At 39.3% G+C, this 16,326-nt stretch overlaps 1 protein-coding gene across 2 annotated transcripts; it reads right to left on the bottom strand.

Moving 5' to 3' along the window:
• Window positions 1-375: 375 nt before the first annotated feature.
• ldlrb (low density lipoprotein receptor b) lies at window positions 376-14,070 on the bottom strand. Of its 2 annotated transcripts, none has more exons than XM_034883026.1 (18): window positions 13,771-14,070; window positions 9,220-9,345; window positions 8,596-8,718; window positions 7,226-7,603; window positions 6,847-6,969; window positions 6,074-6,196; window positions 5,658-5,780; window positions 5,385-5,513; window positions 5,073-5,244; window positions 4,635-4,862; window positions 4,400-4,518; window positions 4,127-4,266; window positions 3,556-3,697; window positions 3,293-3,445; window positions 3,009-3,200; window positions 2,275-2,349; window positions 1,977-2,137; window positions 376-1,864 (listed from the first exon to the last, which is right to left on the bottom strand). In XM_034883026.1, exons 1-18 carry the CDS (start codon window positions 13,850-13,852, stop codon window positions 1,826-1,828), a joined length of 2,628 nt encoding a protein of 875 aa, XP_034738917.1. In that variant the 5' UTR covers window positions 13,853-14,070; the 3' UTR covers window positions 376-1,825. The 2 variants fall into 2 exon arrangements, with proteins under 2 accessions (XP_034738917.1, XP_034738926.1); XM_034883035.1 differs by having other exon boundaries at window positions 3,009-3,197.
• Between the last annotated feature and the right edge of the window lie 2,256 nt (window positions 14,071-16,326).

Raw genomic sequence — 16,326 nt, 5'->3', positions numbered from 1 at the left:
TAGAAGAAACACATTTGTTTATGCCGCCTCAGGCACAACAACATCATATTACCCATTGTGTACCCATCGTAACAAATCCGTTCTTTAGACAAAGGCAGAGAGTCTGATGGTGACATGTGCACTCACCCACTCTTCCTTTATATTGTGTCATAGATGGAGAGTGATGGCAATGTTTCCAGGCAACATGACGATAAACAAGAATAGAATCTAAGAGCTGAGATCAGTTTATGTCTTGTGTTGTAATGTAATCTAATCATCAGGTTCGGATGGGATTATGAGACAATGTTTTGTGTTATATGCCCCAGTTTAGCTCAGTCACGATTCAACTCCCAATAGTAAATAGCAACCCTCATGGAAGAGAAAGAACGGTGTTACGAGACTTTATCTTTTATTTCAAAAAAGACTAACACAACCAAAAGCGAACCTAACAATGTGCATTAACTAGCAGGATGTTGCACATCAATCCTTTTCCATACGTACATTTTGCTGTGACAGTGCTAAGCACACCCTAGTATGTGCCTTAATCTCACAGTGAAAACAAAAAGTCATAGTAATAGAAAATAAATTATGTTATTGAAAAAGAAACAAATGTGTACGAAACAAAGAGAGCTTTTTTGTACCATACAGCACTACCCTTGTGCAGTGACTCATATTGTCGCACACACACATTTTGATTAAACGTAACTTAAATAACAGTTGTACAATGTAAGGGTTAGACTGGTAGGTGCTAACATACAATATCACCGTATTTACAGCCATGACAAAAAAGTCAAAAACCTCCCCCTGTATATATTTCCATAAATAAATTAAAGAATCTCTCACATATATACATTTCTTGATTACAATTTACAAATGTAAAAAGGCAACAACAGAGGGAACTTCAAAGACGTTTACCATATATTTACAGAAACTATTTACAGTGTTATGATACATCAATAATCCCCTAAATCACCTAATCACTGTTTACTTAACTATCTTCATTTAAAATAGAATTTTCTCCTTCGTTTTGGTTGACTTCAAATAACTCAGCAGCTTTTTCATTTACAATGTAAACCACACTCTCCACACGTACAGTAGATACATGTTTGAAGATGTCATAAAAGGGAAAAATAAAAAACATACTTTTTACGTACCTTTTGAGACATGTGTGACATAATGGATGGTAAAGACAAATGGCTCCGATATGGGAACCAACTGAATGTTTAACTCTTTACGCAAAAGAAGAGAAGGCCGCAGTATTCCCATAAAGGCCATAACTGGCTGGGGCTAGAGTTCTAACATTTACTACCACAGAAACTGGTTTGGAAGGTTATGGGGTCAGTAAGGCATTTATGTACATCCAAGAAACTTTGCTAAATTACCAGAGTATTGGTTGGAAGGCACACACAAGTGTTAAGACAGTGTAGGTAAGGCTTTTCAAGTTGAACTTGCAGAACCTGTTATGTGAGTAGCCCTATCGACATACTGGGGGAGGGATGTATTGGTGGCAAAGTCATTTGCTTTTCAGATAGCCTCAAATGAGTACAGGCTCTGGTAGCTGAAACCATGCATTAGTCCTTCACTTTGAAACCATTTTGTGGCCTGACTAAATGGCTTCCTGCAGTTCTGCTCTGTTTTGTCATACTCAAGTTTTTTTTCAGTTCTTTCTTCAAGTTAGACGGCACAGTGGTGAGGTCAGAAGCATGTGCCACAAAATGAGCTCATAGGGGCAGAAGGGGGGAAGGCTGTTAAGCAGCAGCAATAGACAAAATTTGCCTTTGTTGCTTCATTTTGTTATTAAAAATAAAACCCTTTAAACAAAGCTAGTGTCTTCTTCATCTTTGGGTCACGCAACATCCACATCCTCCATGCTTAGCATTTGCCTCTGCAAAAAGAGTAACATTGAATAAGCAAAGGTGTAAAACGGCATACTTACAATCTATTTTTAGAGACTATATTTACAATAAAGTGGCTTTAAAGTATCAAAGTGAAGATACCTGAGGGTAAACGTAGCCCTCAGAGCTGGTCCTGCAGATGTGTAGCTCATCCTCTGTGGTTTTCTGGTACACTGGATTGTCAAAGTGGATGGTGTTGGTGTTCTTCAAACGCCAGTTTCTCCAAAGAAACACTGCTCCAAAGATCAGTAGGGACATAACCACTGCAGAGCAAAAGAGGAATTGAAGGTTGCTTGTTGAGATCAGAGAAAGTAGTTAAAAAGATTGAAGAATAAAGAGGTTGCATGTGTGAGTCAGTTTTTGGCAGAGAGCCATGATGGCCTGAAAATGTGGAACTTACGTATCGGCAACACAACGTAGAGAGCAATAGGGTGGGATGAAGGGGCTTCTTTGGGAAAGGCTGCCAATCTTTTACCTGAAAAAAACAGAGAACACATTGTTTTCTATATAAAATGCCTTAAAGTTAGAGTAGAAGATCAATGCAATTCTTGTCTGTATGGTAACCACTGCATGAAGCCAATGCCAGAAGATGGTTGGATTAGTTTAGCAAACAGTGGAGAATCCAGGAAGTCACTGCATCAAGCCAAGAAAATGTCTCACACAAAACCACAACTTGTCATTTTTACACTCTCAATGAGACATTACATTCATTTGTGAACTTTAGAGGTGCTGACAGGTTGATATTGTTTAGACAGAGTTCCTCGTTTTTAAGCTAAACGGTTGTTCTCTATTTGCCTACTTTATTTATAAGCGTGGCATTAATCCTCTCATATAACTCATGTATAGTTTTCGAGTCGGTGAGGACTGAACCCTACTATACACGCCAGAAAAAGTCTGCAACATTGTTTTAGCCTGTGGGGTTCTGGGGGACAAGCGCTCTTCCTCAAAGCTGTTGCCTGGATCTATCTAACGGAAAAAAACTGTAATCCTGTACATAATACAGGACTATGATAAACCTTCCCCTAAAAACATACAAATACTGTACAAGTATAAACAAGTATTGTATACTGTACAAATACATGTACAGTATACCCACTACAATACATTGGACTACACCACTGCCCTTTCCTGTACCTTGAGCAGTGGCAGCAGGCTCCTCTGTGGTCTGCTGGCTAGATGAGGTAGTTGAGAGTTTTTCGTTGGCTCTGGTGGTTGTAGTGGTAGTAGTGGTGGGGACAGGCAGCCTGGGTGTAGCATGCTTGGTGGGAGCTTTGGGTGCGAGCGGTGCACCGGTTTTGTTTTCAGCAGGAGGGGCAACTGAGACTGCTGGAAAGGTAAATATATATACAGTATATTACTTTCATGAATGTATGTTACATTTCAGTTTATCTGTAGTGCCATGTGCAGGGGACACCTACCTGTCACACATTTCCTCATGTCAGCTCCCATGGCCATGTGGTCAGGACAGGCGCAGGTGTATTTAGGAGAGTGCTGGTTGACAAGAGGGGCAGGGAGGCACAGAAACTCACATCCTCCATTCATACTGTTACTCTCTCTGCACCAGTTTGTACCTAAAGAGAGAAAGTTGGGTACAAGAAGCATTAGAGATCATTATATGGCCTCAACTGTTTGCTTGTTTGTTTGTTACAATAGCTCTTATGGTTGAATGATGTTTCTGTACCATTTGGCTGCTTGAGGTTGTGGTACACTACGATGTCCTCAGGCTGGACTAGGTTCGTCGCCAGCTGAGTGATGTCTTTTCCCGACAGGCGGTTGGCACTAAAAACAGCACTGTTGGTCATGTCTGTCCAAAACACTTTCTCCTGTTAAAAGAGATATGCAATTATATTATTTAACACTATAACGTTATTTAATGATTTGCTGGTTTCCAAAAAACACAAATGGATTAATAATCATCGCCACTGATGCAAACGTATAGGGAATGAAGTGAAAATTGAGCTCTGGCTTAATCCTTCTAAACCATTTTAGCCGGATAATGCTCACCATGCATGAACTGGATTAATGACATGAAATAAATGGTAATTTGTGTTTTAAGATTAATAAACCCGGGAGGGATACATTTAATTTCAGTTGAGAATTATATGTATATGATATTTATACAACAGACCTTCCTTTCCTTTGAATTATTTTGTCGTTTGAGGCAGATCATATTTTAACGTCAGCAACATTAAACCCTTTTAACCTCAGGTGACCTCATTTCCATTAGGAGATACATTGATTTAATCACTAACCTCAAAGACAGTCAGAGACAGGGGATGAGAGAGCTTTTCCTCGCTAAAAATGAGGCTGTGTCGTGTCCCCCCATTCACATCAATGCTGGACAGAGTGTGCATCTTGGAGTCCACCCAGTAGAGACGCTGGTTGACCATGTCTGTCCACAGGGAGCAGGAAACACACCAAGACATAATATAAATATTTGACTGGTTAACATAACTGTGTGCTCATTATGCAGTTTGAATAAAAGTTAGGGTTTCCAATAAATGCATCCATGACATTCTGCTTACCCAGGGTGATGCCATTGGGCCACACAATGTTATCTGTTACCAAGGCAAGGCGACCCGCTCCATTCAACCCACTCTTCTCTATCTTGGCCTCGTCACCCCAATCTGTCCAGTACATAAAGCTAAAGAGGACAAAGAGAATAGGAAATTGAGAACAAAAAGCTCCAGTTGATCCAAAACTTAAAAATACATTTCAGCAATTTCATTAATCTGCAACCTGTCTGCAACTTTCTCTTACTTATTTACAGGGTCGACTGTGATGGCTCTTGGCTTCTCCAGGTTATTTGAGATCAGGGTTTTCCGCTTACTGCCATCTGTCGTTGCCACAGAGATAGTCTTCAAAACGCTATCAGTCCAGTAGATGTTGCCATGGTTCCAATCCACCGCAATGCCCTCTGGGGCCTCAATCCCACTGCCAATTACTACAGTATGGTAAGAGGAGTTACCGGCCACGTCTATCTTGGAGCTGTTGGGAAGCAAACAAAGGTGGAGAGTTTCACTTTAGAGACAGATATTGCTTTTAAATCAAACACAGTAACAGATACATTGTAGATACAGGCTTTCTGGTGCAGCACCTATTGATCAAATCTTACTTAAACCAGAGGACTTCCCTCTACTACACCATCATTGAAAGAGACAAAGAAACAGATCAATAAAGTTTCAGAGTCTTTCTAACCTGTAGATTTTCTTCAGAGATAGGTCAGACCAGAAGATCATCTTGTTAGGCATGTCAATGTCCAAAGCCACCACATTCTTCAGCTGGGGGATCAGACGGACGTACTCCTTGCGGTCCACCGTCATTGTCCTCACCTCGTGTCTATTGGTGAAGTAGAGGGTGGGTACAGTGCCTGGTGGACACAGAAGAGAAAGGAAAAAAACAATTCAGATAGCGCTACAAACTTTAGGTCATGCAAATCTGTCAGTTGCCAGATGACTCTACTCTTGAGTAAGTACACTGAGTAAGGACAGGCTTTCTTTTAAACATTACCTGATTCAGCCTTGCATGTCTTGCTCACAGGGTTGATTTCATAACCCATCTCACAATCACACTTGTAGCTGCCGGGCAGGTTGATGCAGATCTGACTGCAAGTATCCGGCTCAGCGCATTCATCAATGTCTGCAGGTGGAAGTGTAGAAGGTTAGGGGGCATATAAAATCACGTTTTTACCTCACTGTTTTCCTAAAATACATGTCCATAATCCAAAACTGATCACAGCTGACATCTAAAACAGACTACATTTGTCACATTCCCTCTTCTCACCTTCACAGGTTTTCTTGTCCATATGCAGGCTGTATCCAGCAGGGCAGGAGCAGTTGTAGCCAATCTTCAGGTCGTTGCAGAAATGGGAGCATCCACCACGTCCAATCAAACACTCGTTGTTGTCTGTGGGGACGCAGATACACACGGCTTACAGAGTATTCATGACAACAATTTTCTTATTGGTAGCTCAAGTCAACAGTGAACTAGCTCATTCAAACCACAAACTATATCTAGGCCAATTAGCCAAGGCTGCTTGGCTAACTGTTCCAATCATATTTTTCAGACTATAATGTTGTTTCACGTTTTCTTTTTCAACAAGCAGCAATGGAGACTTAGTGTATCCCTAAAGTTTGATACACTTCCCGGTCTGATACTTTTTGGCTGTTGGGTGGACTGTAAAATAAGACCTCACTTACTGCATTCTTTGACAGGTTCATCAGACCAGTCCCTACAGTCTTTCTTTTTGTCGCACACTTTCTCCATGCTGATACACTCCCCACTGTGACACTTGAACTTGGTGGGGCCTTCACACACATTTACTGCAAAGAAGAACAAGAGACTGAGAATGTATCTGTAATTTAGTGGCATGAGACTGCTTTGCAAAGACATTATGACTTTTCCATGGGTCCTAAGGAAAATATGTTAGAATCTGTATTAGGGCTGGCATAATATCAGATTTTAACTATACCATCATTGTGGCCAAAAGAATTCACAAGCACAATATAAATTATAATAATATCTATAGAAATTCAACCTAATCTTTCTTTGTTAGTGAAGGATAATCTACGTATTATTTATAACCCTGACAATGTTCTACTCAATTTGGTGATTGCTACCCAAACAGCACAGATCTACTGATAGGATGGGGTGAATGTCATGTTATTCCCTTGCCCGTGGCTCAGAGATCAGCACTTTTACGCACACAAAATTCCAGGGATATTTGAAAATAATAAATAGATTACTTTGATGTTGTATATTACATCGCCTATAGTGAAAAGGTAACCACGTGAACGAAGGGAAGCAGAGGAAGCGATAACGGAAAGAAATGGAATATTTACACAAAATTATTGTAGGTGTATTGTTAACATGATATCAATATTTACTTTTTAAATGTCAAGGTCATTGTCAAAACCGGTATTTTGCGAAACCCCTAATCTGTATACCAATAAGTGCATGGGTGAACAGTCACCTATGTTGCAGCCAATCTCATCACTGAGGTCCCTGCAGTTGGGCTCTTTGTCACATTGGTGGCTGCCATGGATACAGGCACCGTCATTACACTGGAACTCATCTGGAAGACATGTAGGACGACCTAGAAAAAGAAGACAAATGGATAAACATAAGGGAAAGAGACATTGAGATGAGACAAGGGGAGAAATGGAAAATAAAAATATGACTACATAGAATGAGGAGAAAATTCTCGCTGACATGATTTGATATGCTTAAGCATGTGCTACATCTGGTAGGCTCAGTTTTCTATTAAAGTTAAAAACTAAATATGAGTCTGAGAATATTTATCAGAGGAAAAAGGGTTTGCAGAAGAGAACACTCCATGAAAGCCAACTCACTGCAGTTGACCTCGTCTGATCGATCCTGGCAGTCAATGCCTCCGTCACACCTCCAGCTGCTGTGGATACACTCCCCATTTCCACACTGGAATTCGTGGACGCTGCAGTGCACAGCTGTCATCTGCGGCTGCCGTCCCACACAGTTCTGCGGCCACTCATCCGACCCATCGGCACAGTCCTGGTCTCCGTCGCAGCTCCACCGGGCCGGCACACACACTGAGTTGTTACACTGAAAGGAATGAGAGCTGCATTTGCGCTTTTGGCAGGAAGCCTCATCTGAGCCGTCTGAACAGTCGTCGTCGTCGTCGCAAACGAAGGTGGGGGATAAACACTGGCCATTGGCGCAGCGGAACTCGCCAGCTCTGCATTGTTTGGCGGCTGTGGTGAGGCAGCAGAAAAGAGAAACTTTAATGTAATATTAAGGCTAGAAATGGAACAGATGTGGAATTTAAACCAAAAACAACAGGGGAGTGATTTTTTTGTTATAATAACCTTATATTTCTTTCGAAATACCAAATTTAGAAACATTATGTGAATATTAGGTTTGTTTGTGTGGTTTTTTTGCTGCAATTTGTGAAATAAAAGTATTCAATTCTGCAAACACTCTTATCTGCTACAGTGGGACTATCTTGCACTTTATTCCATTAATTCCATTCCTATCTCCTCACTTTATTTGTAATTATTTGTCTCAATGCACTTAGTTCATCCATAGTGTATCAATATCTATTGTGTATAGTAAATGCTCACAATGTATGGGGCTCAGTTTGTAGGGACTTGGCTTGGTAACCAGAGGGTTGCCTGTTCAAGTCCCTGTACGGACTAAGTATGGGTGTGGACTGGTAGCCTATGTACCCTGCTCATAGCAACTTGATTTATTTATTTTATTTTCAAAACAAAAAAACATTAAAACACAGAGTTATATGTTTTACAAAAATATGTGATGGACAATTGCTGAAAAACCCTCAAGGGGCTTAATAAGTGGCAATCTCCATAGAACAATTATATTTAACAATTTAAAAACATTTATATATTATTATATTATTATATTTATTTATACATATTATTATATTATGTTTAAAAAATATGATTTCTTCATATAAAACTTAAAAGTATGTATTCTTCTTCTTTACTTATCTACACTATGTATCTCTTATTGTACTTTGTTTTGCTGCTGTGGCACTTCCATTTCCCAGTGCAGGATCAATAAAGTGTATCTTATCTTAATTTAACTATAGATTTAACTATAGGACACTATACTTCTGTAAGCAAAATTAGGAGGTCTACTTTTTGGGGTGCTATTAACTTTTTCATTGTTTGTGATATTCAGGTATGTTATAAAAAAAGGTGAAATAATTATATATAAAACTCACTGCAGTTTTTCTCGTCAGCGCCGTTGTTACATTCAGCTTTGCCGTCACAGTGCCAGCCTCCTGGTATACACTGGTTGGTGGGTGCGCCGCAATTGAACTCCGACGGCAGACATGTTTTGGTTGCTGAGGACAGAAACAGGAAGTATGACTGAACTGATCCCACGGATTGAGAAAGTGTTAAGGCCTGTGCATACAGTTACAGTATACTGTAAAACTGAAAAAATCATTACCTTAATAAATCATTTACAGCTGTGCCATTGCTGTCTTTCTGCTTTACATGATTTTATGTTCTGAGCAGGTCAAGAAAATGGTTCTGTGCTTGATTCTTTTTATATTATTTAATAATAAGTGTGACAATTAGTTGATTAATCTATTAGTAAATAGATTTTTTATGAAATCAATTGACTGTTCTGAATTGTTTATTAAATAATTATTTAAGCAAAAATTTCCATCACCTACTGTCACCTTGGGCTCTGAGAAATTATAGGCAATATTTCTACCATTATATACTATTATAGTCTAAGTAATGGACTAAGAAAACCAAAGACAGGTTTTTGGATAGTGAAAATAATACACAGTTTTAATCCCTGTTCACATGTATTTAATTTTTTCTTCAAAACTTACTACATGTTGCGAGCAGTTCATCAGTTCCATCACCACAGTCGTCGGTGCCATCACAAATCCACTTCCTGGTAATGCACCTCCCATTTCCACACTTGAACTGAGTGGAGCTGCATGTGAGGGCTGCATCTGTAAGTTATAACAAATGAGTTGAGTGTGAATGAAAAATGGGTATCATTGTAAGGTTAATATTTATCTGAAAATTTGAGTGTGAATGAAAAATGGGTATCATTGTAAGGTTAATATTTATCTGAAAATTACACAAAGAACAAAAAAAGTTAGTATTGAAGGCCACCAACATTCAGATAACTGGGAAAACCACACCTTCTACTCTTACTCATACTCAGAGGAAATGTCCAAATTAAGATAACAACAGTGACTCATGTTAGAACAAGACAGGAAGTAATAAGACTTTAATGTGAAGTATTTGGCTCTTCCTTTGTGGGAAAACAAAATTAGTAGTCCTAGCTCTGCTATTCCCCCATGACACACACACACACACACACACACTAACACTAACACTAACACACAAACACACACACACATTTTAAACTATTCTTTATGGGCGCGTATAAATAGGGGTTTATTCTTTGACACAGCGGGCCCAGGTTTGATTCCTCTGACCTGTGGCCCTTTGCAGAATGCATCCCCTCTCTCTCCACTTTCATGTCTTTTGCTGTCCCATCAAAATAAAGTCTGAAAATGGCCAAAAATAAACTTTAAAAAAAATTTAATAAACTATCCTTTATTTCACTTTACTTTTGGACATAAAAGTTCATATTAAATGAGAGATACATGGAAAAGAAAAGAAATAAGAGGAAGAGACAGACTTACAAATCTGAATTAGAACAAATATGTGTTTCATTTGATGTTGCAGCTGTTGTAGGAATCTCCACTCATCACTTATCTGCATCTAATCTTCTCCTACAGGTGTTCACTCAAGCGTAGCAACCATTAATGTCAGTGCAATGTAATGTAAAGCAGGCTTGACCCAGCCACAAGCCTCGGGTGGTTTGACACATTTCCGGTAGTGAACAGGGCTCGAATGCCTCTTTTTGTCACGTCAGTGGCAGTAGCTTCCCTACTCTGTTTGAAATTTCAAAAGTGGTACGACTTATCATTAATCCTGGTTTATTTTGCCCAAAGATGATGATACCTCAATGAACCCACCATTCAAAGCAAAGAGGGCATCAATATCAAGGCACATGTGAAACCAACCAAGGCAATCACAATCAAGTGTGTGCCATCACCATCACCTCTGCACTTCCAGTCTCTCCTGTGACCTGGAGGCTGGGGACATGAAAGACTATGCCTTTAAGACAATAGCATGGGAGGAGTTTAACAATCACACCACCAGTTGCTGATTGGTCCCAGAGTGACATTCCTCACAACAACATCTCTAGATGACCCACAGTCAAGAGGCATAGACTAAATAAAAGGATGTCATCTTGAGTGTGTCAATGAGTGATGACAGGTATAAAAAAAAAGGCACACTACAGCTCTGTTGGATAACGAAAGAGTATTGATGTTTCAGGAAATTGTGAAATAAAGAAAGGATGCTTTCTCAATACTGGGCTTGCCACTGAGAGTCACCTCCCTCCTGCTTTGAAAATATAAAAACTGAAGTGAGAAGTTGACTGAATCTCATCTTTGGTTATTCTTATGGAAACATCAAACTATAATGACTGTCCTTCAAATTTCTCGACAGCCGTTGATCCAATCAACTTCAAACAAACCAACAGATATGCTTTGAACGGGAACTGCAGTAGTTAAGTTGATGCTGGGCTTCACTGATTAGGGAAAAACGTTGGTTGAGCTTGAGAGGCTCTTCCTGTGTACCCCACGCGCTCACTCTTTCAGGGAAATCCCAAACACACACACAAATGCTCACACACATGGCTAAGAGAGGCATTCCAGGAAGAGTTTTCGAGGAACGCTGCAGCTGTTCCTGAAGATATATACGCTGACGCATATACAATGAAAAAAAACCTAAGTGATCAAACCTTGATCACTTCCCTTTATGAGACTCATTCATTCATTCCGGTTGCAGGAGAGGAAGCAAAAGTAACTGACCTCCAAACTCCCGACCTTGTCCCTGAGGGTGGTATTTGTTAACAACATTTAGGCCCGTGTTTTCATTTTCTACTGCTAATCTTCCCTGCAGCTTCCACATATGAGTCACAAGGCTCCCATGAATACTATTGCAGGAGTCGAGTTTTCCTTTAATTCTTTACAGGAAATCTTTTCTGTGGTGAAAAGTTCAGATTTATTGGCTCTTATTTGGCTCATGAAGAAGACATTAGTCATTTACTCATTTTACCCAATTTTTGTTTTAGATATACTTCAAATGTTACTTAGTTATCCCATGTAGCGTGTCATAAGTGTTTTTGAACACATTTTGTCTCTATGGCTATTCTAAAAATGTAACTGGTTAACCTAGGCCATAATTGTATTTCCTCTCATATCCAAAAAGCTGCAGACCTGTCACGCACAGCTGAGAAAGCTGAGTTCAAAATGTACTGCAACTGCATCTTAATTAAAACAGTGGAACAAGCTACTGTACGTGCTTCTTACATTTACAGCTACAGACAGAGAACTGACTACAAGACCACAAAGTTCAGTAAACAGACCTGTTTTAACAGTATCTCCGGCAGAGTGCATCAATTGCTTCTGCAGAGAAACAGCATCTTTCAGATGCTATATATCCAGAGTGTGAACTTGACAACCAGCAAACCACCAAGTCATAACACCACCACGTAAGGCCATTTGAGTACCACCTCAAAAACACACCAGACTGGTATAATTCACTTCAAAATGTATGAAAACTCATACTTGTTGAACGGGTTGAACTACTGTCAGATACTCACAAGAGGTCAGACAAGTCGTCATCACCACAATGCATTACAACAATCCCCCTTTGTAACCACATGAGTCCACAAAACAATGCATTCTTTTGTGGCACAGACATATAGTACACACACACTAAAAACCTTCACATCAGGGTGTGTTCATTTACTCAAACGTACACCTAGCAGTTAATAAATAACCAGGATGCATGTGCATCAGAAGACACTTCAGTCCATACTGGTTCAATAATCTATAGCTGCACTATATTCACATGAATTTACTGGGGTAATGACTTAATATTATTGAAGTCTAAGTATTGTGGCTAAATTAAGTTTGATTCATCAGGTGTATGAAACTGCTGCACATTCTTTCTGTAACACCGGGCCTCGAGGCGTTGTTACCACAGTCTAAAAGTTTAGTCTCCCATGTGGAATTCTGCTTCTTAAAAACTCTTCTTCAATGCACGACTATGCCTCATTTCAGGAGTATGCTAAACACAGAGTGAATATATAACAAATAACAAACAAATAACAAATGAAAAGAAAGTGCAGGTGAAAATTCCCCTCTAAAACACATGCACGCACACACACCACTAGCTCTGATGACTGGTAGTCCATGGCATGAACTGTAAAAAAATATTTTAGTTTTAATCTGAAACGTTTTTGGAAGAGAGTTGAGATTATTTGAGATTACTATCAGAATGGGCCTTTAAGGCATAATTTTGGCCTTGAAGGGCATTAGTTTAACTCCTTCACTTATCGATTTATTTGTATGAAAATAAATCAAAAATCCATTTATTGCCAAACTCAATGGTGATGATGTGGGACTAAAACTCAAGAGGCTTTTCATATTTTATTATTTATCTTTATAGTGTCAGTGAAGTATTATTATTATAGCTCACCACTTCTTAATATGATTGATATGTTTTAGCAGATTATACTCCTCAGAGAAGCCAACACAGAGCACATCTAAAGCATATTTTTTAGATGGCTCTCTCTTGATATTGTATCTGTACTTGTTGCTCTTCAACAGGGTGGTACACTCAAAATCCATAAATGCTTCTTTTTATTATTGTCTTTTATTTGTCTTTTATCACCCCCAGTAAACCACCTTGTGATCTCTGTTTCTAAGTAACATATCAACTTGCTGGGTACGCTTTTTTTCATTCACAGTATTCCATATAGCCTTGATAAAACCTTTGTTTAGATTTTCCCCATCATCTAATTTCCTCCAGCGTGCTGCAGTGGAGGATAAACGCTTGAGTTTTAGCCGCACCCTTTCTCTTTGACAACCGCCTGTTTCTGTGTTAGTTCCGCCCACCTGAAACTTGAAACGGACCGGCACGGTCGGAACACGGAAGGACGTGATTGGCTTTTTAGTTGCATTTTAGAATGATACGAACCAATCAAAACGCGGTGCGTAAATTTCATTCATTCTACATTGCAAACTTTAAGTTTCAAACACTATGTAATTCCCTGTGTCCTTGTTGTAGGCCTAGATATCCCAATTATTGCACTTACAGAGGGATTTTAAATACAAATTAGAATAAACCAAATGTTTGTTGCATCTCAAAATAATTCTGCTCATTAACCAGTCACATCCATTAACCGGTCACATCCACCACAGCAATATTCACAATAATAATAATAATAATAATAATTGTGTGGAATATGGTGTGGATACTTGCCAGGATATCACATTTCTTACCTGCTTGGAGCGAAAAATGAATCAGCATCAACAGACAGCAACATGTGGACAGCGCGGTGAGTCCCTTCCACATCCCAAACATGTCCTGTCCTCCTTATTTGTCCTTATTTGACAGCTAATAAAAAGTCAGATATGGCGTTAACCACAGGATCTGTGCGTAAAAAGCTTTGGATCAGACGGAGACGGCAGAGAGTAGAGTCACGCAGCAGCTGTGGGTTACAGGCGACTGCCAGCAAAACATTTAGGAGTCCTAGTCACATCTGAGGTTTTTCTATGAGGCTGACACAAGGGCGGTGCTAGAGCAGTGGTGTGATGTTTAAAAGTAGACGTGAGCAGCAGGGGGAGGAGCCAATGTGTGGCTGCATCACCGTGTGTGTGTGTGCGTGTGTAATCTTTTGTCCTTCCATCACCCCTCCTCCATCCACCCATCTCTTCCTCCCAAACTGGTGTGTATACAGTTACACTGCATTATGATAATGTAATTTGTACATAACGTGATAATTTGATAATGTTTTTGCTAGCATATATGATTCCTATGGATTGTGTAGCGTTTACACTGGTATTTATTGCTTTGCAGAACCACACACACACACACACAGCCAGAGCCACGCGTTTGTACTGATGCTTAATTGGAATAAAGCATCAAAAGAGAGACGTTGTCTCCGTCTGTGTTTTAACAGACACACCTGGGGTGAAGTTGGAATCCAGAACCATCTTTAACTACAGTCTTAATCTGTCTTCACTAACAAGTTTACAATGATTTCACTGGAGTTACCGCTATTATTGTTCGGATGGGAATAGTACTACATGTTGCACTTGACGCACCACTACAAGACGGCTCGACAGATTTGGCCGCATTCATTTGCAGCAAATTATTGCGGCTTGATGACGCTGAACTTAGCCAAATCTTAATATAACTAATATAATATAACTTATAAATAACTTATATCTAAATATTTTGATAAGGAAGTGATCCTTATTTATCCTAAATAAACCAAACAAAGTGTCAGCAGCTCTTTTCTGAGTGAGACAGCATCTACTGACGCTTGCTTACTAGACTATAGCCTCCTGCTGTAGCATCATACATCACTGAAGTAGACCTTGAATATTCAAATGTAAAACATCAGGTTAATATATATCTAGTCACATTGTGTTCCTTCTCAAAAGCAAACAGAACATTTGCAAAACAAAATATCCCAGTTAGTCATGAGGCAAAATGTCTTGGAAAGATGATACAGATACCTGTACTGTAATTTTGTTAGCATTTCCAAGTGATATTCACTGCTCTATCTAAAATGCTCTATCAGTTTCTGCTCTGTAGTTCCCAAAAGATAAATCCAATTCCACAGTGTCTCGGTAAAGTGATTCCCCCACGTCTTTCTTATTGCATCAGATTGTTTTAATTGGAGAGTTCAGTGTGGATTCCGATACTGTGTGTGTGTGTGTGTGTGTGTGTGTGTGTGTGTGCGTGTGCGTGTGCGTTTGTGTGTGTGTGTGTGTGTGTGTGTGTGTGTGTGTGTGTGTGTGTAAAGAGGGGAAAAAACTTAGCATTTCTCTGGTAGAAGCAGGGAGCTATGAGAGGTATTCCTGGAATTGCAAAAAAAGTATGTCACCCACAGAGAGGCACGCTGAAAGTGTGATGTGTGTGTATATGCATGCACAGTACATTTTTTAACTGTGCACAATTTAGTAAAACATCAACTTCACTGACTTCTGAAAAAACAAGTGAGTCATACTAAAAGACTACATCCTGTGTAAATATTCCCTCAATCTGAGATCCCTTAGTTGTCATAAAGCATGTGTTAGTAGTAATAATAACCAGGGCTCTATTCTAAGTATCCCAGTAAGTCGGGACAATGTGACATTGAGCCAGGATACCATCACTTATTTCATTATTTACACCTGTGCTTTTCAGAATGTGACATGTCAAATGTCTTCTGTAAAAAAGGGCGGTTGTATTATCTCTAACCAACTCTAACCACCAAGTTAAAAACAAGGATGTTGTTTTTATTTTACCCTAAAAACTTGACATTTTTGAGACACAATTTCATCTGAGAGCAGCAATATGATTTACGATAATGGTCATGAATCCTGAAGTTATTTGGTAAAGACTGCTTGAACGCAAAATGTGCATGCAAGCAGATACAACATGTTAATTTCTCCATGGACTTGTTTGAACACTAAAAAAGATGTTATATACATAGAATACAATCTTTTTATAATTTATCTAATTGTATAATAATAAATCAAGGGTTTCAATTTGTGTCCCAACTTGTTTCTACTCTATGTACATGTGTGTTTTATGCTTGCATACATATGTTTTGGTCGTGAAAAACTTTGGTGCAAACTTGTTTGCTTTTAAAGTGCACCCCCGCACTGTCAGACGCAAACAGTCCGACCCCCAACACAGACCTCACTGTTGAGGTTCTTTTTAGAACCACACACAGCACATCCAAACATGTGCCAAGATCCCTCCTCCTAATGGACACTGTGTAATCAACATGTTTGCCAGCCAATCTGCTTACAAAATCAATATAAATATGAGGGGTGTAGCAA

Source organism: Etheostoma cragini, chromosome 2, assembly GCF_013103735.1.
Source record: "Etheostoma cragini isolate CJK2018 chromosome 2, CSU_Ecrag_1.0, whole genome shotgun sequence".
Taxonomy (NCBI): domain Eukaryota; kingdom Metazoa; phylum Chordata; class Actinopteri; order Perciformes; family Percidae; genus Etheostoma; species Etheostoma cragini.
Note: the sequence above shows the minus strand (reverse complement) of the source record. Positions and strands in the feature narration are given on the sequence as shown.